Source organism: Osmerus eperlanus, chromosome 16, assembly GCF_963692335.1.
Source record: "Osmerus eperlanus chromosome 16, fOsmEpe2.1, whole genome shotgun sequence".
Taxonomy (NCBI): domain Eukaryota; kingdom Metazoa; phylum Chordata; class Actinopteri; order Osmeriformes; family Osmeridae; genus Osmerus; species Osmerus eperlanus.
The window spans coordinates 1,522,978-1,545,875 of NC_085033.1; the positions used below are offsets into that span (position 1 = coordinate 1,522,978).

The following is a 22,898-nucleotide window of genomic DNA, read 5'->3' on the forward strand; positions in this document are numbered from 1 at the left end:
CCCCACACACACACACACACACACACACACAACACACACACACACACACACCACTTAACAAAAACTGTGAAATATGATGACCATGGTAACCACCAGGAAAGGCCGAAAAAATGAAATTACACAGAGCATAAGAGGTCCAACTGTTCATAAAGTTTTCAAGATTCCTTTTTGCCTCGCGCTCCGTCCTAAGCACTGTTTTCCCTGTGTCTGCTTCATCATTATTCTGGTGAGCAGTCACACGTTTGAGAGAGGAAAAAAGAAAATCATTTGAATTCCCGGGCCCTGAGGAGAACGAGGCTCTGAGGGGCCCAGAGGTAGATCCAAGCTCGCACGGCCCTGCCCTTCCATATAGCTTGCCTACCTGTAAACATCTCCACCACCTTCTCACTTTCAAGACACGTCGCGAGAAGCCGAGCAGGCCGAGCAGGGATTGAGTCTTGTATATTTGTTTTTCCCTGCGTTTCTTCCTCTCTTCCCCTGTCAGCGCATGCAACCTGTCTGGCATTAATGATGTCGTTAATAAAAAAAAAGAGCTGGGTCTGTTCGGCGCGTGGATGATGTGCCTGGCAGGTCTGGTGCTGTCCTTCCGAGAGATAAGCCCACTGCTGGCCTTATCAGCCGCCCACAGCCCCACCCGGCAGCCACGGCCGCTGGACACACCACCAGTCAGCTCATCACGGGGTAATTACCACCTATGACGGGCTCCACAAAGCACCCTCTGCCAACCCCGCCTACAACACCCCCTGCTCCGACTGGCCCTGAATACAACAACCGGAACCAACACCGCAGGCTCAACTGGTGAGTTGTTTCTTTTTTTCTATTTTTTTTTGCTCATGTGGAGCTGTACGTCTGTAGAGACGGTAGAGGTTTCAAATGTGGGTGGCCCAGCCCTGAGCCTACTGCTCTGCATGCGTAGGAACTAGGAAGGATAATGGCCTTTTTGTGGAACGACATTTCTTTGTATCGGCTCAAAGTCGTGCGCGTAAGCGTCGCCTCGCGTTGGAGGCGAAGTCAGTCATCTCCATGGCGGGAGCCTCGAAGCCAAAGTCGCTCGCGCTACGCTGCAAGGGAGCGCTTTCTTTTATTCAATTGTTTTCCACTTCCACGAGCGCGTGCCAAGGGGGGAGGAAAGCGACGGCTTAACACGCTCTGCAATTCAACACGGCCAGACGCAGTCCTATTAAGATTTAATGTGCCATTCTTCTGCCTGCGCCGCTGAGAAAGACTCTCTGGCTCGGAGAGAGGAGTGAGTGAACAAAGAGCAGGCAGAGCTATAGAGAGATACAAGGAGGAGAGAGAGAAACAGAGAGGGTGATGGAGAGAGAGAGAGAGAGAGAGAGAGGAGAGGAGGAGAGAGAGAGAGAGAGAGAGAGAGAGAGAGAGAGAGAGAGAGAGAGAGAGAGAGAGAGCAAGAAGGTGATAAAAAAGAGAGAGAGAGAAGGTAGACAGACGGAAGGCAGATCGATGTATGTAAAAAAAAAAAAAAAGGGGAGAGTAGGAGAGACAACCATGACCTTGCCTTTGTCACGGCACTGATAGCCTTGACGAGAACCACCATCTGAGAGGGAACACATCACAACAGAGCACAGGAGGACACAGAGCCAGGTACCCGCCATAGACAGTAAGGAACACGTCATCCAATAAATTGTTCTGGAGTTCTGTATGGGCCTCCATGGGATCATATGTACTCCTCCTCCCTGGTTGTCTACCTAAGAAAGAGGTCATGTGAATGCTTTAGTCACAGCATGCTATTTAAACCCCTCGGCCAGGAATTATGTCCACGACCGAACGCCCGAGCACGCAGGTGTGTTTGTGATTGTGTGTTTGTGCGGGAGAGAGAAACAGGGGAAGCAGGAACACAGAGGGAGAGAGAGAGAGAGGAGAGAGGAGAGAGAGAGAGAGAGAGAGAGAGAGAGAGAGAGAGAGAGAGAGAGAGACAGAGAGACAGAGAGACAGAGAGACAGAGAGAGGAGAGAAAGAGAGCGTGATAGAGAGAGAACAGATGAGAGAGAGAAGGGAAGATTTGATGACCCAAATAAGGGGCAGTGTGATTCAGGGCAGGTCAGTCAGTTGCTATGTCTACCTCTCACACACATACCAACGCAAACAAACAAGACGTCCCCCCTATGATTATTTTGATTGTCTTCCTGCGAAAAACTGCAGTGCCTCTCTGACAAAGACCAATAAATACTTGATATGGTGCATAATGTGTGCGGTTCTGAAGCGCAGGGGGAGAGAGGAAGAGGGCGTCGTCACGAGGGCATGCGCTTTGAATTCCGAACGACGCTCCCCGTTAACGGTAACGGCACCGTCACACAGAGAGGAGGAACGCACGGGGCGCCGCTCCGGCGTTTCCAAGGAGCCCACCGACTGCTCCACATGCGCACTGTACGCCAGCGCCGTCGCGGGGTAAGACGGCAGGACCGTTTCTGAGAGCTAGTTTCGCGTGCCCACTGGCACGCTGTGCTCCCTGACCTACCCCCCCCCCAACCCCCCCCCCCCCCTCACTTTCTAAGCCTTGTCATCAGTGTGGTGCTCTTTGTACGGCGATGTCGCGAGCCGCCGGGGCAATAATTAAAATAAATGCAGAGGCATATCTGATGCACGGCAGGGACTCGGGGTTGGATTAATCAGGTCTGTTCCCTTTAGCCCCCCCATCCCTCTCACGCTCTCAGGCTTCAGCAGCAAACCAGTCTTTGCAGTTCGGCACATTCTTCTTGGCAGCCGCAAAGCAGCTGTTGGATCAATAGGCAAAGTTAGCTGGGGAGAATAGAATAGTCTGTTCAGCCAATGAGAGGCTTTGGAAAGAGTTACTACAAGACATGGGCTGCCAGAAAGTTCAAAGTTGTGGTCCGTTACTGAACATTTCCATAAAGCTAACCCAAAAGACTTGACGGCAGATGAAATTTACACGCTTCGAACAAACGTGTTGCTGAAGACAGGCTAGAACAAGGAGAACGGGTTCAGTTCGTTAAACAAGGTGCCGATCAACTAAGGAGAAAGTAAACAGATTTGGACCTTAATTTGAGGAGAGAACAACTTGTATCTATATCTTCACCATCAAATTATCTCTGCAGAATCGCCTGGATCTTATTGTATTTCGTCTTCTTCTTCTTCCATCGCACATTAATGTGCAGTATCTCATTTGTATTTTTCTCATAAATCGAAAGTGTACTTTATTGGAGCCGAACGCATTTCCAAATCTCCACAGGCAAGGAGTAGAGGCAAAATCTACATAATATAAATCCATATGTGGCCCAGTTCTCTCTCTGTGGCACCCTCTCTGATTGATTTCTTTATCTGAGGGAAGCAGAAGACATGCTCTGTTTGCCTGCACACACTGGCCGGCAGGAAAAACAGAGAAAGACACTTATTAAAAAGGTCACCTCGCAGAGGGTTAAAATAGCAGGGCCGCGTGTCCCTGTCTCCAGGGGAGGGGGAGCGGCCGTGCCCCTCCTCAAGTGAAGGACACAAGAAAAGGTGTTGCTCCAGGGAGCCAGGGCCCGCGTAATGAAAGGATGGCCACTGGGCCGACAGCCCTGAGTGTGTGTGTGCGCGCTGGGCTATTCACGACACCTTCCGAAAGGCAAACGGAGAGGAGGAAACTAACATCGTGAGGCTTTGTGGAAACGGCTGCCTCGAAGACTTCCACTCGGTGCCTGCGTCGCACCAATTCTTTACAGTTGGGCCTGGTAGGGCAGGGTGGGATCTGGGTAGGAGGCAGTACGAGATATGACACAGGGGATTTCATGAGACTAGTATGTCTCTCAGGAACCCATTCTCTTGGACGCCATATGAATTTCATAACTTGAATATGAATATGTGCTCAGCACTTATAAAAGGGGTACCACAGAGGGTGCACTGTCTCTACTGCCAGACATTGGGAGGCCAGCAAGAAGACAGCACAACAGAGAGAGAGAGACACAAAGCATTCGTGAAGTTGTTTTTTTTCTCCTTTCAGAGAGGCCTACAGTGTGGAAGCGCCTCCTGTCTCCTCCCCTGGGCAGTCTAAAGCCCTGACGGCAGGATGCTGGATCCCTGCACGGAAACCTGATCCCCAGCCATCCTGGAGCCGGAGGGGGGTGACCGGGGGGAGCGACGTACCGCCTCCCCCACCCCCGGAGCCCCCTCCACCACTGCCCTAGAGTTAGCGGGGCGCTCTGGGGGAGCATTCCTCCAGCCCTGCCCCAAGCTCCAGTCCTCCGCTCTCTCCCTGAGTCTCCGGAGGAGCATTCTTCCAGCCCTGCCCCAGCCTCTTCGACTGAGTCTCCAGGGGAGCATTCCTGAAGCCCTGCCCCAGCCCAAGACGGAGGAGTCTCCCCTAGGGAAACATTCCTGCAGCACTCTCTCTCTCTCTCTCTCTCTCTCCCTCCCCATCTCCCCCTCTCGCCTTCCTCCGCAGTCCAGCATTAGCGCGATCGATAGCACCGATTGCATCGGGGACACGAGGCAATCCATACCCCTGGGCTCCCTTAGCGCACTGCAGTGGTCACGGCTTAAGTGCACGGAAAGGTGTTATACCTCCACCAGACGGGAGGGGAGACAATGGCGGCCATTGATCGGGGTGACATGTTACATCTCTCTCTCTGTCTCTGTCCATCGGGCGTGGTCTACTTGCTGCAGGAGTCGGTGAGGGAGCTTCTTCAGACTGCGAACTGTACAGGGTGTTGTCAGATTTGGTAACCCAGGATAGGGAGGCCAGGGGTAGAACAAGATTGCTGTGATTGCTGCACACAAGTGTGTGTGTGTGTGTGTTTGTGTATGTACATGTGTTAATAGCACTAAATTCAGCCTTTTACCGCAAAATAAATAAATACATAAATGAACAACACACACAAAACAGGGTTCCGTTTTGTCAAAAAATGCCAACAAAATCTCCAAATGATGATTGGTTCCAGTCAGGCTTAGAATTTGTTTACAAAAAATAAAACGTCAGAAAAGCATGTAGAAAATGGGGAGTTTAGCAGGTGCCGGGCTTTGATTAGAAAAGGGTTTTAATAAAGGGATCCATCTGTGAGCAGTGATTTGATGTATGGCAGATTAATTGGTCATGGATGTCAACGTAAATGCCACATAGGAAATCTCCTCCGCAGATTCCAGAAGAAAAAAAACAGTACTTAGTATGCCATCTAGAAGTTTCTTTTTCCCCACTGTGTTGGAATACTAATAGAGTGGTTTTGCACAGTTACAATACCCTAATGGCAATTAGATTCTTTTGTTTGGTTTCCACAGGGGTTCCCCTCCTAACTGTGTTTTTTAGCATCGGAGCAATTAAGAGTTATGTGTCCGTGAGATTGACATTAATAAAGGGCTTGCTTAATTATAGAAAGAAAAAAAAGATATGGCATGGGTTGTCATGACCACACGGTGATCACGTTCCACATCAAAAAGACCTGTCCCCCTCCTCGAAACATGCTATTGTTTTGCTCCCGAACTCTTTGAAGCTGTGAATGGTGTAGCCATTCACCTCCTACCCCATCAAATTATAAAACGTTGAATCTGAATAATAGGCGATACAGTAAGAGCCGTCAGACATACCGCAGGGTGCGCTGACACTCTACCTGCTCTACTTTTAATAATGGCTTTTGTGTCCGGATTTCATATGTACTGTGTGCCAAATAGGATCAATATTGGCTTGATGGATTGCTGCGTGTATTGAAAGGAGGTGGCTGAGAGCTTCACTACATTCTCTTCAAACCCAGTAATGCTTTTGTTGGAGAACGACTCACAGCACGTAAACAATACATTGAAATTCACACCTTCCAGAAAAGAATATTTCCATGGAAATGAACAAGCATGTGAAGACACACATGTTGTCACACACTTGAGCACACACACACACACACACACTGTACTACACACACACACATACTGTACTACAGTACATTTAGTGAGACTGGGTTTCAGTTCATGGAAAACCTTTGTAATGCTCATGTGGGATATCTTCCTGCTTGTTTGGAAATGTGAGAGCACTCAGAATCATTCCTTCCCCATAATTTGTGGTTGGCTGGCTGTGGGTTACAAAATACTGTCTGAAATCCAACTACACTTGAATGTAAACAAAGGAGGATCTATAGTGCCTTATTGGGCGGCGCAATTTCACAATTGCTATTAAGCCCGAACCAAAGGAAAACCTAACTTTACAAACTTGAACGACAGTCTTCATTTGAAATCATGTTTTGTGGTGTAGAAGAGAGATTAAAAAAAGGTGTCCTTCGCCAGATGACAGGAAATGTGTGTCAGGGTGGGCTTTTCTTGGTGGGGTACCTGACAGGACATGGAGTTTTGCATAAAGGAGAACAGAAGGACCACGAGAAGCCCATGGAAGTCCTCCGCTCACATCATTAGTTCTCCCCAGCACCTTGTCACAGTATTTATAGCTATGCTCATCCATCAGCAGGCCAATGACACAGTCTGCCATTGGCACCCTTCTCTCACGAGTCCCAGTAGGCAGTCTGCAGGATGCCTAGCCTGCTGCATGGGGGAGAACCGCTGGGATCCACTCAGAGCGCGGATATTGTGGGACCTCAAGGACATTGACTTGGGGTTAGCCCCGGAAGCTAGCTAGCTTTTGCGTGGCGATGGGGTTCAGTACATTGTAGTGTCCAAACGTGTGTGTGTATATATTCAGTATACTGTTTATACAGTACATCTATATAAACATATTCATTCGTTTCAGAGCCATTTTTACCTCAGAACGCATTTACCTAGAATGTATTTGTGTATGTTTGTGTGTGTTCATTCCACACTGGGAGCACTCCTAGGTGGTTGGTTGTGCAGTATGGCAGGGCCCTTGGTGCGCTGCACACAGCACAGGGCGAGGTGTGTCTGGCAGAGGGGGCGTGGAGAGATAGGCAGGACCGAGCAGAGAGGAGCGGAGTGGCAGAGCGGAGGGGGAAACGCACTGAGGTGGGCTGAGCGTTGTTTACCTGTCAGCTGGCATTGATTAATCTTGTGTTCGGTGAGATCGCTCAGCGACTCAAACACCTGCCGGCAGCTGTCGCAGCTGTGCAGCGCGGGCTCGTCGTCCTCCTCCTCTCCCTCCTCCCCTTCCTCGGGAGACAGAAGCCTCTTCCTCAGATGCCGGGGCTCGCCATCTTCCGTCGCCCTCTCGAGGGCACACTCTGAATCTGCCCACACACACAGGAAATGACAGCACAAAAACACAGTCAGGGGTGTGACCCACACATTGAGGTGCTGGCTGGACACCTCTGGATGACAATAAAACTGATCTCTAGACTCAGGTTTTAATAAAAACAATAATAAAAGCTGTAATAAAAATGCAGGCGCAATTCAGACAACTGTAACTCAGCCACTTCCGCTATAACACTGTTGGTTGTGAGTACACACATAGTACACACACATACACATGTACACACACACACATACGTCTGTTATGAGAAATGGTCTTAAGTTGTGTTTTCCCTTTTTCACTCAAGCAAAACTACAATATATGAAACAAGCGTAAAGGGAATATGAGTTAGTAATAAATCTATGATTCGAGCTTGGTAAAAAAAAAAAAAATCCACTTGAGAATGCTGAATTGCATCACTCCAGGTCTGTGAAAAGGAAATGCACCGACCGTTAATCCAGACATTGGTGAGTCCTGACATACTGGTACCACAGGCGATGGTGAGACCTGACATACTGGTACCACAGGCGAATAAAGTGTACCACGGTAACCTACACACATACACTAGCTGAGATTGGTGTGTGTTATGCAGTCGTCACGACACACTTTCCTGAATTATTCAGCCTTGCTTGCAGGCAGCCGCGGGTCGCACACATCAATATTCTTCAATCCATCTGCAGTTTTGTCTCTTGTTGGCTTTGTGCTGTAGCAGTGCCAGGGGTGGGCCAGACTCTACTGTGGAGCACAGAGACAGGGGTGGGCCAGACTACACTGTGGAGCACAGAGACAGGGGTGGGCCAGACTCTACTGTGGAGCACTGAGACAAGGGTGGGCCAGACCAAACCCGGCTACACAGCCACAGAGACAGACGGGGGGCTAGGAGGTCCATACGACACTGCAACACTCAAACAAAACAAGGACTGCTGCACTCATTTATCTATATCTGCATTAGAGAGCAGAAATGACACAGTTGTCTTCTGATTAGGCAGCCTGGCCTGCAGTCCTTTCTTCCCCCCGCTGTGACTCTCCCACTTCAATACAATAAGACTGATTACAAAGCCATACTCGCAATTAAACAATCATGCCCCACTGTTTCAGCTCCCAGAGCTTTGTGGGGAGTGAGCTTGGACCTGTACCGGCAGCCATTTTGAGACCCATGCTCTGCCAGTGCTTCTCAACAAACTCTGGAGGGAACATCGGGAGCAGGCCTCCCTTCTGTCTGGTACACAGTTAACACCGCCTCAGGACGCCGAGGGAAGCTCACTAACGTGTGGCAGTGTTTGGCAATGAGCCTGTCCTGTGTGTGTGTGTGTGTTTGTGAGGGGCAGCCATTTTAAGTCCTTCTCCGTCTGTGGGGTGCTCTTAAAGAGTGTGAAATTCCTCCAGGGGAGGCGGTCCAGAACTCATCAAGGCCACCCAGGATTTTTCCTTTCCCTCCATCCGCGCCAAGTATTGATGTAACATCACACCCTCCATTGTCCTTCCCTCTTGGCGACGGAGGCTCTCGGAACATGCCCTCTAAAAATATCAGACCTGTGTTCCCTGGTGGGACCATGCAGAACAGAACAGAAGGTGTTTCAAGAAAATGAAAATCCCAACCCAATCCTCACAGATGCAGGCTTTCCCTGGCTCTGGGGGGAAAACGATTCGGTCTGAGGCCAAACGCCACACAATATCTCCATGTATGATTCACCCATGAAAGAAGAACGATGAGTACCACACAAACACGACAAAACTTCTCGGCTTTTAACGACTGAGATTTCACGATTGAGTTTGGAAGGGGGACATTTTTTGGTCATTTGAGGTACTATAAATAGTTTGTCCTGATTTCAGCATGACTAGTCTTTGTGTTGTTGACTCAGACAATACCTAAAGTGATTACAAAATCAAGAAGCTACAATGTCCTTTTAGTAGAACCTATACGACCAGGTCAGCATCTCCCATAGAGCATTGACCCCCACACCCCTCCCTATGATCAGGTCTGAGTTGGGGGGGTTGGGAGGGATTGACACGACAAGGTCAAAGCCAGGTTTGGGATTAGAGGCCTGGCGTCGATACTGGGGTTCCTGGGCCTTTGGGTCTCATACACTAATCCATTACATCTGGACATCCGCCTGTACCAGTCTCCACAGGCACGACATCAGATCAATACCCCGATGCTTAGGAAGCCTGACAATCACATGGAATATTGCTTCATGGAGGTATATCAGCATTTTCTTCACAGCTACATGAGAAGGCACTTGAATGCAATTTGCTGTCAATTGTTTCGAAAGTCTTCTCCGTGTTTCACTCCAAACAACCATTTCTTTGAAATCAATGATAATGTGGGGGAATTGTGGAGGACACCACATTTCATAGGAAGAACCAAATCATCCATAAAGCCATCATGTGAGCAAGCTGGGTGGAAGCCTGGATATTGAGCCAATCAAAAGGTGAAGACTGCGTATGGTGGTTGACACGGTCGCCAGAGGCCTGGCCATCCATCATTCTGGTGACTGTACGCTGTCTGTCGATGTGCCTGGTGACATTTACCCTGTCACAACTTTCATCTGGCTGGTGAGACGGGAGAGCACGCCCCCGGACCCCCCACCTTCATATTATTGAATATTTTTATGCTCTTAAATATTTATAATGTTTTAATTGATGTTCTTCTCTGCTCTCTCACACCCATCGGGGACACCTGCCCCCCAGCAGAGCATGCGCCCCCGCTACCCCCCCCCCACCCCCCACCCCCCGGCCGCTAACCCACTGAGACGGGCTGGGGAGGATGACCATGGGGAGAGGAAGGGACAGGAAGGAAAAAGAGAGGATGTAAACAAAAGAGAGAGAGAGAGAGAGCGAGAGAGAGAGAGAGAGAGAGAGAGAGAGAGAGAGAGAGAGAGAGAGAGAGAGAGAGAGAGAGAGAGAGAGAAGAAAGGAAAAGAGAAAAAAGGGAAAGTAGTCAAGTCAAAACTCATTTCTGAGAAAAGGAGTGAAAGTGAGAGGCACTTTCAAAGACTGCTCGGCACTGTCACTCATTTTGGTGCCAACTACTTTTACTGCAACGACGGAAGACCCTAACCCTACTAATCGAACTTAAACTCATTCCACTCCAACCGTGATATCGAGAGAGAGCTGGCGCAGGCGTGAAATCACCCAGGGTGGTACAGGCTCTCGTCAGCGGAAGCCATTCTTTGAGCTAGGAAAGACCTCCGGAGCTTCAAGAACTTCATTACCAGTTCATAACAAGCGCTCAATTTCCATCTTTTTAACTTTTTTTTTTTTTTTTTGCTTTCACAGAGATTCAAGATCCAGCGATGGCCCCTTTCCCCAGCTATACCCCCACCCGCTCCACCACCCACCCCCCAAATTCGAATTAAGAATTTATTTTAACCAGCGAGCGGCTTCAGTCGACACTTGTCGGTGAGGCCTGATCAAAGGTGTGCACGCTCCTTTATCAGAGTGAGGGGAGCCTGTCAGAAATAAGAGGACATTAAGATTGAATAACCTTCACACGGGTGCCGGCGCCTCATTATTTAAAAATCTAAAACTTCTCGCCGAGAAGTCTGCCCGCCGATATATAGGTCACGCTACATTCTGAAGTCATGCGTGCCTGCCAGTGTATTTCCCCCTCTACTCCTTCCCTTTCTCTCTCGTTCTCTCCGTGGATGGGCTCTAGGACTCCCAACTTAGGCCATCAAATCCACTGATCCCCGCCATAATGAGACGCTGGCGTGATCCTATGTGAAGCTCTGACGCCTTTATCACCTCAAGGCGCCTGCGTCACCGTGGAGCGTCTGCTGTTCTCAGCCCGCAAGTCATCCGCCAACCAAAACCGATGGCGGATGACTTGCGGTCTTTTGTTGACGCGTCGATAGAGAGGTTCTAGGAAAGAGACGCGATTAGCCTGTCCGCCGCTCTATCTAACATTTCAGTTTTCTACTCAAGACATTAACTAAATGTGTTGTTTCCTCTGCTTGTTAGGTGTCACAAATCAACACGCCGCATATTAATGAAAATTTGATGATGCACGCTGGGAGCGAGATGAAGTGGCACAGAGAGAGAAAGAGAGAGAGAGAGAGCCATAAGAGAGAGAGAGAGAGATAAAATGCATCTAAACAATTACTGGAGGAGGAAGAACAAACAAGGCAACAGCAGCAGTGGCACCTCAAGCGAGCATTTCGCCTCATTCCAGGTACGCAGACGGTTACACTCGTCATTAAAATGGCTGCACCAAACAGGATGAAGGAGCACACAGACCACAAATCAAAGCAGAGCAATTGAATGAGAACAGGATTTGTATCATCCCAATGTTCTTAATCGCTCTCTTTCTCCCTAGGTCTCTTTATCTCTCCATCCATCTGTCTTTCTGACTGTTTATTTGTTTTTCTCCACTCTGTTTGTCTTCCACTCTTTTTCTTTTTCACTGTCTGTCTGTCTGTCTGTCTCTCTCTTCTCAGGAAGGACCGGTATTGAACGAAAGCGCCTTGCCACGCCATTAGTGCAGTCAAAAAAAAAAAAAGGAAATGAATAATAGAGAATATGATTTCAAAAGTGCCGGAGCAAAGAGCCCCATCCCTCTTCCTGCTGCTGGAGCCCGGCATTGATCTGCCTAGACCTCCGCCCGTGCCACCACAGCTACGCTACACACACGCCACACCACAATGTGCAAGACTACGCCCGCTACGCGACGCACACCCTGCCTCCTCGTCGACCCCTTTCGGATCCCTTTAAAACGCCCCGTGCAGGTTCGATCCACTCCCGTCCTGACCGAACCGACACCCTCTTCCACGCAGCAGCTCCAACCTGAGGCAACCAGGCGAAACGGGAGGAAAGGGGAAAAGGAAGAAAGAGTATATAAAAGGGGTTAGAAGAAAGAAAAGGAAGCATGTGGTTATAATTACACACAGGCAGCGCGGTGGTAAAGCCAGGCTGCGGATCTTAAGCCTGTTCGACATTCTCTGGGTAAAAAAGGCACGTCGCCTCATTAAATCCCCAACACTGTTTGTGGCCCTCCACACTGAACCTGACGCTGTCTCTCTGCTCTTTTGTTATCGCTTTCTCCTCCAGCACTGCTGCTTATCAAACATGAATGTAGCGTAGGACATGGGGTGGACCTATACAGAACGGAAGTCAACCACATAGTGGAGGACAGCTGGGGGTCCACTTGTTTGTCGTCTCTCTGCCACATAGCTTGGTCTGATTAAGCTCTTAGCTTGTCAAGAGGGTAATGGCTTTTGTGACCATGTCAATCACAGGCTCAATGCCAGAAAATGCATGAAAAGGCAGCTGTATGGTATAGTTTATATTTATAAAGATTTTTTTTGAGTCATTTTAGCCATTACAGGAAGGTTTTCTCCATCTCAAAAGCAACAAAGTCTTACTATCACTTCCCAAATATTATTAATCCACGTACTATACTCTGATATCTTGGATGACGTGAATTGCAAGCCAGTTAAAGCCCTGTACTTCAAAATAAAAATAACTGAATCGCCATGTCAAAGTTTCGCGACGTCTCCTCTCAAAGCATGCTCACGCCTGCATCCGATAAGCGGGTAAAAAAAAAAAAGAAGAAGCAAGACAATCTCAAATGAGAAAAGTGAGAAATTAATTTGTGCGCCCTCTTTATTTCTCCACAGGCAGACATCGATCATGTGGAGGCCCACTCTCCCGCTCTGGAGACGGTAGTGGCAGAGGTACGGAGGGGGGGGGGAGAGACCGTCAGGAGGAGAGCGATAGAGAAACAGAGAGGGAGAGAGAGAGGGGGGGAGAAAGAGAGGAACAGGTAGAGAGAGGGGGGAGGCATGTGTCTGAGGGGGTCGTTGTAATCAGGCCCACTCATTAGCCCCGCTTTGGCTCTGGATGACAGGAGGTCTCCCAGGGACGCCCGGCTCAGACACCCAGCCCTTCATCTCCTCCACTGGGCTGACTGGGACTGAGAAGACCCCCCTCCCCCGCCCTCCCCAACCCCAAACACTACCAACACCTACAGCCATCAACACAAACTACAACGGACAGACAGGCATGGAACTGCTGTTGTCATATGAAGACCAAGTGAGATGACTACACACATATGAAGGTACAAATATTGGACCGCACAGGAGAATACATCCAAACAGCAACCAGCACCAAAAACAAGGTCTAGTAAACCGAGCGGCCATAACGTTTTTGCGCACGGGCGTACCTCTCCTGTTTAGAGGGGCCCAGAGAGCTGGGTAAACGCTGGACAAGAGTACCTGCCTTTGAGTACCCAAGGTCCCAAGCCTGCTGGGCAAAGCCATCCATATCAAGTTTAAAATAACCACGCATGAGACTTAACCTTTACCAGAGACAAATGAAATGAAGAAGAAGAAAAAAAAAATGAAAAAAGGAATACAGTGTAGTGCATCAGGAGCAGGTTTCATTCATAGGGGGCCTTCTGCTCGCATGACCTGAATTACCGTTCTGTTCCTGCAGGGCCACGTTGAATGCCACACCAGGAGACAGGAGACATTCATCTGCTGGCTCTATTCGACATCACAGGTTGGAGAAACAAAGAGCCTCACACACGTGCACACACTGCGGCCTCGGTGACATACAACACACAGACCTGGGAGATGGACACACACACACGGACTGGGTCGAGACGACACACAGACCTGAGAGACACACACACACGCGGACTGGGGTGACACGACACACAGACCTGGGAGATGGACACACACACAGACTGGACTGGGGTGACCCAACACAGACAAGGAACTCAGGCTTAGGACACTCAGGAGCAGACACTGGGTGTGCATATCTGACACACACACACACACACACACAGGTGACATAACACACATAGAGAAGTATGTTGCGTGGCTCAGTGATTTAAACACACTTCATTTCATCCTGGAGACACCATTGATCACACACACATACACACGCTCCACTTTCCAGCCCAATATGATGAAATATGAAATGGAGCATTACCGCTTGGAATGGCAGTCGGCCCAGAACTGTGCTGATCCTCTGTCACATTGTCTTCTGCTGCCAGAGAAACAGAGAAAGAGAGAGAAAGAGAGAGGGAGAAGAAACGGTTAACAACTAAAAAATAAGTCCCCTCTTCCCATCAGACATACTGAGCTTTCTATCTTTTTTATTATTTACTATTTAGATTTCCTGTATGGAAACTCCAGGAGATTTCAACAGCTTTCGACAGCTCAACCTGCGGTTTGGGAATCCACGCAAGTCTTTCATATGTATGAGGTTTTGGCAACAAGGCAAACAGCCACCCACGTAAATAACATATTGGACTGAGTAATGACATGATGAATTATGAAAGTCTCCCATGAAACACCTCCCATCATCAACAGTGACCATGTGAAAAACACCTTGATGACTTCCTAGGGAGAGGTTTCTGCCTCTTTGCAACAAAACCAATCCACACTGCTGGCATCAAACTTAAGATTCTGAAGATAAAATTAAAAAAATGTGTTCACAAAAAAAAAAAATAAGTAAAAATAACGACTGTGTCAAAAATGTCAAGCCTTTACAGTTCCGTTGAAAGTGATATATTGTGTTTAACGTGAAACTACAACGGTAGCAGCATGCATGTGTTTACTTAATGCAACCTAGTTTAACATGACCTTGCATTCAAAGCACATACAGGAGACGCTCTGAAACTGTGTAGCTGGTACAAGGATGACGGCTTGATCAGCACTCGAGACAGATTCATTATCCTCCAAGCCAATTTTGACAGCATTTGATTTCAGCAACATCCCTGACAAACAACCGTTTTTCCTAAGTACAGAGGTAAGTTTTTTCTTTCTCTATGATTTTCGCTAGGGCAATTTTTTCTTTTTTTTGGGGGGGGGGGGTGGAACGGGGGGGGACAGGTGAGTAGTTCCTTGCGGCATGTCAAGTACAAGGAACTAAATGGATTTTAGCAGCGGGAGGAGAACAAAAGGCTCTCCCACCTGTTCCATGTAAAATGAGGGTCTCAGCGAGGACTTCTGATGCCTCAGTGTTCCACCCCTGCAGTTGAAATGCATTCTCCATGATGCCTTCTCTATCTAGCCTTTCATTTTCCCGTGCAAAAAGGACGGGGGAGTCTGACAGGACCTCCCAGTAGGGGAGCATGGCGGCGACTGCCAAAGCAGAAACCGGCGCACTTTTAAAATCGCACAAAATATCCCCTACTTTACATAATTAGGCAGGATCCTATGGTGGCGGGAGAGACTCCCTCAGGGGACCTGAAGTCAATGTAGAGCGCGGTGTCAGAGCGCGCTGAGGAATGGAGAGGAAAGTGTCAAGCGGATTCTTCTGAAGGCGACAAGAAGACGAAGATGGTGATTCGTTTCTGGCCTTGACCGGTCAATGCCGAACACAAGCCACAAGTAACTGAATTAATCTAAAACACTGTCTGGCTGTTCAAACTAAATGGCTATCCCAGAGCAAAAGAACATGGTTTACAGCCATCATCAGAAATAACATAATCATTATTTTACACCTGTCGAAATTTAACTCTTTAATGTCACTGGTTAGTGTATGTTCAGTATGTTACTAAAGGACCACCATAGAAGAGCGTCTGCTGTTTAGCTAATGTTTAAGGTGGGATCTTGTGAAAGCAGGCCTTGGCAAAAGAGACCCTGTGAGTCTAATGAGTTTCTCCAGCGCTGTTGAGCTCCCTGCATCCAGGATCATTTAAATAGGCTCGGATAGGGGGTCTTAATAATATCCCCCACGGTTCTATCAGAGATTGGTGGAAGGAGCTGGAGGTTTTATTTTGATTACCGTCCCTGTTGGCGAGATAAGGGAGTTGAGGCAGAAAATTCCATTTTACAATGCCATCAGAATTTACACATTATGACAGCAATCCAAGATTTGTCACCACTGAGAACTTATTAAAAGTTTTGTCATTTAAACAAAACAAGCAATTTTCATACGTAAGCCAACTTTTGTATTTGTTTCTGATCTCTGTAGGGTATTTTTTACTGAGTCATCACACATCTGTCTAACTGAGTATTGGTCATCAGAGCTCACCTGACACCAAGGTGATATGTTCTTTTATACTAATTCCAAACCAGACATAACATTAATCTAACATTACACCAACCCTAACTCTAACTCCTTATAAAGAGACCTAAAAAGACCCTAACGCATTTAATTCCTGTACTCCGTAGCTGTTCCCACCTTAGTTAGACTGTAAATTATAAATATTTCTCAGCGCAGCAACACTCAGTATTGCCTCAGCATCGCAGCTCTCTGTTAATGATTTTTTGACAAGGTACAGTGTATCACTCTGTCTGCATGACATAGTGTATTTATAACCGGGCTGCTGTGTTGTGTTGATACAATACAGAACACTCATGGGACTAAATCAGCACCGTTCCTTTGATTTTCAAAATGGAACAGGAATAATATAATCCCTCAACAAGTGTTGTAACGTTAAAGGCCACTCATTAGCATATGTTTCACACACAAGCACACAGTGGCAGTCATTTAGGTGTGATTGGCAATCCCAAGACAAGAATGTAATCATGTAAATAAGAATTAATTATCAGCTATTTGCAGGTAAATAATAAAAAGAAGCTAGACCTCCCAAAACACAGACCTTTGACCGGGTATATTATTAATTAAAATTTACATAAATGGACAAAAATATCAACGTCTAAACACTATTTTCTTTCTCTGAGCAGGTTCAGTCCCAGGCAATCAGCTGAGTGGCGAGTCTGTGTTAGCTAGCCGCTCTCAGACACACACAGGCCCAGAGAGCGCTCCTTGATGTGCGTGACTCATCTGGTTGGTTACAGCCAACTCGGACGTTACAGTGCTCCACACAATGGCTGTGTAATCCACCCTGACTGACCGAGAAGGAGACACTCGCCACGGGGACTACAACTCAATTTAGCGCAGGTCACCGGGGGTCAAACCTTCTCAATTAGTGCTAGTGGGAGAGAGGAGGTGTGTGTGTGTGTGTGTGTGTGTGTGTGTGTGTGTGTGTGGAAGGGGGGGCACACACACACTGCACATGAATAACTTTCTTAATGAGCATTATTCGAGCTGGTGATTAGTGTCATAAATAATTTACAATAGAGGAGCGTGTTAATCATGTTGCATAATATTTGTAATCCTTTGTGTACTATCGTGTAAGCAAGCTGAGAGTTTGAATAGTTACTCTTAACAGCCCCCCCCTCAAACATTATGATTATAAGAGCCTAAGGACTTCTTGGCAAATGAGAAATAACACATCTCAGGATATCTTATGGTATACAACATATACCAATCTGGACGTTTTAACGATAAATCAGGAAAAACACTGTAGAAGTGAAAACAAGGCAAAAGGAAATGTCTCCTCATTTGCAACATGGGGTAACCAATCATCGTTAGCCAATCAGAGAGCTCTTACAACAGCAGACAACCCATGACAACGGGAGAGACACATGCCATGGAATAAGAGGAGATATCGGCCAGCTCCCGCGACACCCAGCCCAACTCACTGTGCCTCACGTCAAGAACACTGACAGCTCTGCTAATGGGATTTTGCCATGCCTCCATCATCATTTCCTTAATGATAATTCTAACCATATTTTTATGTCACATTAGAAAAGTGTTAATGGCTGTTATACCACAGATCATTAATTGTGGAAAAGACTAGAATACCACAGCTTTGACTAGAACCCAGAGCTGATGTAGACTTGAGTTGAGAAAAATAAGGTGATGAGAATGGCTCTCTTCCTCACTTCAATCATTCCTAAAAAATGAGTGCAGTTCGTCTGGAGTTCAATAATTAAGAATGTTCTCTGAATAATGTTTGTAATTAATGCTCCCCACGGCATTACGTTTTTATTGAGCAAGAGTGGCCTGATTGCAGTGCTGGATTTGCAAGGAGGAAAAATCCTGATTGTAACCCTGTAAATGATTCTACGACAGACCTGACCAGGGTGAAAATCCGGAGTTAGTTTGGTGGGCAAAGAAATTGGGACACACACACCTTATGAAGAGTCCAGGTGAACCTCCTCATCCACAATCTCTAATTTAACTGGTCTACAAATGCCAAAAATAGAAATAAAATAATTAGGCCTAATCACAGAGTTATGCGGTTGTGCTGTTTTCATCATTTTATAAAGGGGAGCCGATATTACAGTATACTCTAATGTATTTAAGAAATTATTTAAGAAGTAATTGCTATCATCAACTATTTCAGGATTTTCTGACTAGACCTCCAAACCCTCTTTAACATGTCTTCATATGACAGGATGACATACACATCTTTCCAGGGCCATAGAAACCACCATGCTTCAATTCATGTGGAAATGACACACACAGCTCATGATGAACATCAAATATTAAAGGTGTATATGACACAACGGCGATTTTATGACACCCGGCAATACTTAAAGTAAATGGTGCAGAAAATATATTTATATATGCAGACGACGGGTCTGGAAACGTCGTACTCAGCCAATAAACACATTAGAAGGAGGGCGACCTAAGAGAGTGTCATTTGTGCTCCAAGAGAAAATATAAACCGAGAAGTCTAGCAATATTCTGGAAGTCAGCAACGTGGCAGATAGTCTTCACACTGTACTATATATGTGCATCCTGAATTTGGGCCGCTTCCTAGCAGCACATCACTGAGGTAATGTGCTGACCCGACACTTCTGCACATCAAAACAAAATTAGGATGCAGCCACAGTTGAGGAATGGGCATGGCTGAGGATTGAGTAAATGTCACCGGCGAGGGTGAAGTGTTTGCATATAAGCGAATGATGTATGGTGTCGTCCTGTGCCACCTATTCCCCTAAGCAATAACGTAGCCGGCTCTGTCTCTCAGACTTAATTGAAACGGGGACTTGTAACGCTGCCCTTTTCCTCGATGGGACCAAAACATAACCTCTGACTCCCTTCAGCATCTAATCCAAAGGAAAGAAGAAGGGGGGCAGGCCGGGGGCATTCCACAACAAAAAAAAGGTGCTAACTGTCATGAAGACTTATTTTGTCATGTCTTCTGGACACTTCCTGGTTCTCTTCACCGTGGAGCACCATCTCTCTCTAGCCACCGTTTCTCTCCTTCCTTCATGTGCCACTACCACCTCGGCCTGCTTCTCCACCCCAGAACAGAGTGTTCCTTCTGGGCCTAAAAGACCCCATCGACACAATGTCTCTAGCCAAGACAAGCCAAACAAGACTGTGCCACTGAACTCTGTGACTGCATTCTAGACTTGGAAAATATACACAGACAATCACCACCACATGTAATACATTCAGAGAGTAATGTTACTGCCAAACTCTAATACGACCATTTGTCCCAACAAAAGTAGCATTTAGCAACGGAGACAACTCAATTCATTGCACCACAATTATATTCCAACTGAGGACATTTCTGTGGACATCTGTATAAGCCTCACTTCTTCCCCAAGGAAAGAGATGGATAGAGAACAATACAAAACATCTGCCTGTCCCTTCTGGTTGTGAAGGAAGAGAGGGGAAAACTATGACGTACCCACATTTACTCTGCCTGAAAACAGACTTCTGTGAGGAACATATGGAAAAGAAGGGATTTTGTGCAACCAAGTGGCTGCATTCTAAAGTCAATAGCAATGACAAAACAAACACTGAATGTCATTACTCATACTCATATCTGTGCATGCAGCCTTCTTCTGATAGAACACCACGCGCACGCACACACACGCACACACACACACACGAACCTGCGTGCCTTCACAGTATACACACAAATACACACATGCGAGCACATGTATACACACAAACACACTTGTAGCATATTGGTGTGAACAGATTACATATAAATGCTGTCTTTTGAGAATAACAAATGTCATCCCAGCTAACAAAAAGTCAATGCGAATCTGTGCTCACAAAAAAAGATGTAGACCTCAATCTATAGACCTGTTTACTGTCTATAATAGAACAAGCAAGTGTTGAAACAGAATGTGACAATTGTGAGATGTGCGTGCACTCACATCCGCCTCTCTCCTGGGTATTGATTTAAAATGGTGGCTGTATGAATGTACCGCGAACCATGTAATCTTCCTTTGAGATGAAGACTTCCGAGAAGGAAAAGGGAGAGAGAGAAAGGAGTCCACAGACCACAAGCTGGGAATGTGAAATTGTGGACAATTATTTGCTGAGCAAAATACAATGCCTGCCAGATGAACTGGAGCACAAACCTCGAAACCCAGCAGCTATCCCACTAAAATACGACAGAGAAAAGTATTGAGTGTGTGTGTGTGTGTGTGTGTGTGTGTGTGTGTGTGTGTGTGCCTAAGTGTTTGTGTGTGAGAGAAAGAAATGAAGAGAAAGACAGTCTGTAAACTGTATCTCATTGTGTAAAAATCAACTTTATCATAGCAAACTTTGCTCTAACAAATTAGATTTTCAGTTCGATGGAGAAAAAATAACACAAAGTTCAAAAAATGTTTTATACTATCTGTTGAGTATAGGACCTCCGTGAACTGAGGTTTGATCAACTGTAGCCTAAATGACATTAGGTTACTTATTTGACGGTCGGTATAATAATAACCTTGAGCACCAAAGCTTCGTAAGAAACAGGGCTACCTCAACTTCTCTTCTCAATCCTCTCCCTTCCTGCACACACAGTCAAATAGTCCCTTTCCTTGAACCTAGCATAAAACGTTTCCTTATAGCCTTTACTGTATTTAGTTTCTAGGACGGGAGTCACGTGGCACCAAACTACCATTCCATCAGACAGCTCAAGTTCCCAACTTCAGCGTCATTAACACATCCAGATGTTCCTGATGCTGCTTTCCGTCAGAGTCGCTTAGGACAGACAGACTATAGCTATTGGCCCCTTCTATTTTCTGTTTTAATTACAAACGTATGATGTTCAAATGCAGTTCCACTGTCATGCAGGGAATTCTACAATATAAGAAAAGCATGCAGTCGTTTTTTGAAATGCGCGTCAAGCAGAGCACTAATGACTAAACGTGTAGGTTAATAAGGTAGATCGACAGACATCTCAATAAGCAAAAGGGATTTTGAAGTGAGTTGTTGAATTTTGTCGGTTTCCACCTTGAAATAGGTGGTCTTTGAGGAATCCTACAAATCACTTACCTTTCAATGATCTTGGTTTAGCTTGCTTGCGGCGCGACATCCTATAGAAAACGCTGAAGTTGCTCAGTTTCAGACTGATAAATTGTATTCACTTCGAAAGCGAATATCTTAGGGTATGCCTATTTCTCAATGACAGCAACCGCGAGTGCTTTAATACCATTACAAAAACATGTAGGCTATCTCGTATGATCAGGATATCAGTTTGCGATTATTTTGTGATGAGGTGGATGTAACGTTAAAATCCAATTTATCGGCAAGCTACTGTAGCCTATTTAGTTCAACTGCGTATCGGGAAAAGTGTAATAATAAAGTCGTAATTCCGTCATGCGCTTCCAGTCTCCAGCAAAACACATTCGCGTGTAGGCATGGTGTTCATTTTGAAATAAAAACGGAATTTTCGCTTTTAGCCTCTGATCTCAAATAGCCTACAATCGCGTGAGAAAGACATCAGCAAAACGCCTGCTGTGAGAGTGCAAAAATGCAACAAAACCAAAAAAAGAAAAAAAAAATCATAACACTTTTCACTGCATATCCACCTAGCAGCATCAAAACTAATATAGACTCTTCCTTTTCCCACTCCAGTTAGCTAATCATGGATTAGGTTCGGAATCTGATCTAAGTCTACGTCTAAATAGCTTTAAAAAGAGGATGAAGAAGCAGAGAGAAGATGGAAGCTCCCTCCTCATCACAAACCTGCAAGGTCTTGGACTGCGCTGTCGCTCCGGTAGTCCACATAATAATGGAAAATGGAAGCAAGGCCCCCAAAGCCATCAGGATGGCTCCAGAGGGGGCCCCTACCCCGCAGGGACTCGCTCTGTACGTAATCACTGAGGAAATCATTGTCAGCCTGCCTGCACTCACACACAGACAGAGAGGCATGATTAAAATCCTCGGGATCATGGCAAGATGCGGATTGCTGGATCTGCTAGTCCCCGGATCCGGAGTCGAACTCTACACCCAAAGTCGTTTTCTCGCCCTCGCATCTCGTCTCTCCCTGCTCGCGGTCGGCCGCTCTCCGTCTTCGGCAGACGGACTGGTCCCCCTTCTGGTAGAAGTGGTTAAGCAGAGATGTATTTTCGGAGTATTTGTTGACATCTCGCTTGCGAGTTGAAGAAAACCATGGCATTTTAGGGGTGAAATGCAAGCTATCAATCATGATTCATGAGATTCAGTGTAGTGAATGCAAATACAATCATTTATTTACCAACTGTTTTAAGACATCCTAGGTTATGTTTACTTGAAAGCATAGATATATTTTATTACATGGTATCTATTTGAGATTATACAGAAAATTTCTGTGAGAAAAGTCATACGTATTGATAGCATACATATCCCAACAGTAAACAACTGAGTGCTATAAGAAACAAGTGTGGAATTGAATCATCAAGTATAATGCTCTTACTCTCCCTCCCTCTCTCTCTCTCTCTGTCTGTCTTTTATCGCTGACAAAATGTCTACGACAGGGACCTTTAAATAATGCTGCCTTGCCTCCTAGTGAATGTCCAGGCCCTACCCCTGTGATGTGAAAATGAGATTCAGAGGAAGAGTCCTGCGGTGGGTTTCTCACTCTGCACTCCACCTCCGCAGCCTGCTGGACACCTCGCCAGGGGCCTCATCTAAAAATCACAGTCACGCAAGCACAGATCTCTACACTCCATACACTTCTATTGCTTACCATTCATGGGTGGTTTTTGAGGAGGGACATTCCACACACAAAAATGTAATA

The 22,898-nt window shown here is 46.5% G+C and overlaps 1 protein-coding gene across 5 annotated transcripts in view; it reads right to left on the bottom strand.

Annotated features, from left to right (window-relative positions):
- Positions 1 to 22,018, bottom strand: part of LOC134036885 (zinc finger protein 521) — a 103,712-nt gene extending 81,694 nt beyond the window's left edge. For 2 of the 5 annotated variants that reach the window (XM_062482043.1, XM_062482041.1), the window contains exons 1-3: positions 21,173 to 21,851; positions 14,069 to 14,125; positions 6,930 to 7,130 (exon numbers count right to left, since the gene is read on the bottom strand). In XM_062482043.1, coding sequence (XP_062338027.1) covers positions 6,930 to 7,130; positions 14,069 to 14,125; positions 21,173 to 21,212 — 298 coding nt within the window. In that variant the 5' untranslated portion in view covers positions 21,213 to 21,851. The other 3 variants (XM_062482045.1, XM_062482044.1, XM_062482042.1) reach the window with 3 other exon arrangements.
- Between the last annotated feature and the right edge of the window lie 880 nt (positions 22,019 to 22,898).